We start from the raw sequence: 3,509 nt of genomic DNA on the forward strand, positions 1-3,509 counted from the left end.
AGAATGCCAAACTTTGATGACAACATTTGCAGACGAAGGACTGCACCACCGCCTTCCAGTTCAAGTGAGCACAGCACAAGGGCCAAAGAATGTATTGTATGCTGCTGCATAAATGATCTAATATGCCAGGAGATATGTATACTGTAGCTAAGAAAGTAATACTAAGTATGTTGTGTAGTAAGCTGTTAGTAGCCCATGTGCCTCAACCTAATAATTTGGTCTCTTTTCCCTTCATAATTTCGCCTACTGTTCTGACTTGGTGGTGCACATGTAGCCTATAGCAAGTTTAAGAGAAATGTAATCATCGAATATTGTAAGAGCTTTCATTGTCTRCTTATATRCCCCCTTTATTAATCCTATGGTTCTGACTTGGTGTACAGGGAGAATACTGTAAGAACGGCCCATGATCTGAATTCTGTCACTGTACATTTCAAAAGTGCTGAACAAAGTTATATTGACTACGTCCRTCCTAGCTCACTCATTAATGTCTTAATCGAAATTACGGATTGCCTCTTATTTTGGGCTCCCGAGTGGCGCAGAAGTCTAAGGCACTGCATCTCAGTGCAAGAGGCGTCACTACAGTCCCTGGTACGAATCCAGGCTGTATCACATCCGGCAGTGATTGGGAGTCCCATAGGGCGGCGCACAATTGGCCCAGTGTTGTCCGGGTTTGGCCGGGGTAAGCCCTCATTGTAAATAAGAATTTGTTCTTAAGACTTGCCTAGTTAAATTAAAGGTTAAATCAAATAAATATATAAATACAAATTATCCGCTCGTTGTCACCTTATGCCATACTTTGTACATCTCAATTGTCAGTAGAAACCACATTTGTTTGCCTCCCTAGTGGCGCAGCGGTCTAAGGCACTGTATTGCTACAGACCCGGGTACGATCCCGGGAGTGTCGCAGCCGGCCGCGACCGGGAGACCCATGAGGCGGCGCACAATTGGCCCAGTGTAGTCCGTGTTAGGGGAGGATTTGGCCGGTCGGGATGTCCTTGTCCCATCGCGCTCTAGCGACTCTTGTGGCGGGCCGGGCGCATGCTGACACGGTCGCCAGTTGTATGGTGTTTCCTCCGACACATCCGTGTTAAGCGAGCAGTGTGTCAAGAAGCAGTGCGGCTTGGCAGGGTCATGTTTTGGAGGACGCATGGCTCTTGTACGGGAGTTGCMGTGATGGGACAAGACTGTAACTACCAATTGGATAACACGAAATTGGGGAGAAAAAAAGGCGGGGGAAAAAACACATTTGTTTAAGCAGGTCAGCCATATCAGCTGTTTTTTTTAAAGGCAGTAAATGAGTCTGAATGAACTGTTTCGCTGCCAGACAAGGCTCTGCTGATAGCCAGGTGTAGCGGTAGTAAGGTGTTGGGACTCTGCTGTTTGAACAGCTTAATGTAGGCCCTAACAGTTTGTGGGCACCGTTTCTCACCGTTATAGTGTTGTTTAGTATTGTCACTTTGCTGGCATGCATCCCCCCAAAAGCTGAGGGAGTTTGCCCCACCAAGATTTACATGCTAAAATCGCCACTGGTTTTGTCAGGTCAGTCATGTTCTGCCACTCATCATCATGTCTGTCCTCTCTGCAGACGACACCATAGTCAGAGCTGGATTCTTGCAGTGGGGTGCAGCTGTAGAGATCCCAGCTGAGAGRAGAAATATCTTGCTGTCACGAGCATGTTGTTTGAATTCCGAGCATTCTCTTCTTTTATTGAATTCTGCTTTTGAAAAAAGTTTGCATCATGATTCATTCTAAGATGTATTGTGGAAGTATTGGTATTGTATTGAAGATTGCAATGCACAATCAAGCCCTTTCTAAAATTAAATATGTGAAATCCTTTCCATTGAACTATGACTAAAATGTCCCATGAATTGTGTGTATATGTGTGAGAAAGAGAGAGATGTTATGAGTTTATGAACGTTCTCATTCTTGCTGACCTCATCACAACTCAACACAACACATGTGGTGACCCCTGATCTCATTGCCACATAGGCTCTCATCTTTTGATTAATGTGAACCCAACCATATTTAAACAAAAAAGGACATTTGTATTTTCAAAGATTAGTCATTACTGCTAGTGAAAAAATCAATTTAGCTAGTGCTCACATAACCCCGTGCCTGTTGTAGCGCATCTGCGCTGTCTGAAATCCTCTCCGTCCTGTTGGACAGGACTTGCATGCCTCTCCAAATGTCACTCCATTCATTGCCATCAAGCACCGCGGAGAGACGCACACAACGAAACAACGCTGGCAACGAGCAGCTCTCCTTCAAACCTGGACTATGAGGGGTTCCTGCCGACCACGAGCCACGCAAGACTGGACAGGTAGGGTTTCAACACCGATGGAGTTGTAACATGTATAATTTCATGATGGATGCGATGAGGGAGTTTCAACGAGGACATACTGCCTAGTGCGTCGGCGAGCTAGCGCGCGGCGGAGGAAGTAAACAAGGTTGTCATGTAGGCTAGGTCCACATACAACAACAGAGCCATATTGACTCTTCAAATAATAATAAAGCGATGTCAACAGATTTTTTTTTTTTTTAGAAGCAACAGACGAATATTATCAGCCTTCGCAAAGACCGCTGTTCATAGTGCCCCTCTGGTAGCATCGCAATCTGTCTAGCTAGTGAACCGTCAACTGTCAGTGACTATTGGTTGGTTAGTCAATGTTAGTACATGGTGCGTTTTTATTAGTGGAATCGTAGTGATGACAGCCGTTAGTCAAAATGTATCTTGCTAACGTTAGCTAGTTTATTTCATTATTAAATATGCGTTTAAATATTGTGCAATAAATGCTATGTGAGATGCAATGTTTTGGGAAATTAAATACATTGCGCATATTTTATCCACAAATAGCCTATCACGCAGTGCCCTGAATAGCGTATTAAACTCAACGATGAAGGACKTTTCTGACGACTCCACCAACAGTGGAGAAGAGAATCATGCTATGTGAAATCTAGCTCCTACTACATCGATTCGCCCAAGTTCAATATGAACGAAACATGGGAATTATGAAACACCTACCTTGTGCCTATGTTTGTCCCCAGTAGTTGCATGCTTTTCTTTGTTTGCTGAAATCCATACTTTTTCAGTGAACAAATACAACCTCTGAGTGTTTGCTCAGCGCAAATGTGCATGTGCCGATTGAATCTCAACAAGGAAACAGTCAGTGGTTGTATTTGATTAACGTTTATTGAAAAGTATGGATTTTAGCAAATAAAGCCACACAACTACAGAGGACAAACATCGGTACAAAGTAGACGTTTCATTTAAACTTTTTTTTTTTCAAGTATTGACCTTGGCGAATCGATGTGGTTGGAGCTAGATTACACAAAACTTGGTCTCTGCGCCACTCCGTTTTTTWAAATATATATATTTGTACGACGCTGGGCCAATTGTGCGCCGCCCTGTCCTTCACCATGGAGTGGTTTAGTTTGCTAAGCCCTGAACTGACATCTGCAGGACTGGAGAAGTAGGGTGTGTGAATGTGTACCATAATAGTGTTTATGTA

At 43.7% G+C, this 3,509-nt stretch overlaps 1 protein-coding gene across 1 annotated transcript in view; it reads left to right on the forward strand.

Moving 5' to 3' along the window:
* Positions 1–2,185: 2,185 nt before the first annotated feature.
* The window catches only part of LOC111966555 (6-phosphofructo-2-kinase/fructose-2,6-bisphosphatase 4), a 69,818-nt gene continuing 68,494 nt past the window's right edge, over positions 2,186–3,509 (forward strand). The window contains exon 1 of the mRNA XM_023991307.2: positions 2,186–2,320. Coding sequence (XP_023847075.1) covers positions 2,278–2,320 — 43 coding nt within the window. The 5' untranslated portion in view covers positions 2,186–2,277. The remainder of the gene's footprint in view (positions 2,321–3,509) is intronic.

The sequence above is a fragment of the Salvelinus sp. IW2-2015 genome, linkage group LG1 (genome assembly GCF_002910315.2).
Source record: "Salvelinus sp. IW2-2015 linkage group LG1, ASM291031v2, whole genome shotgun sequence".
NCBI classification, from domain to species: domain Eukaryota; kingdom Metazoa; phylum Chordata; class Actinopteri; order Salmoniformes; family Salmonidae; genus Salvelinus; species Salvelinus sp. IW2-2015.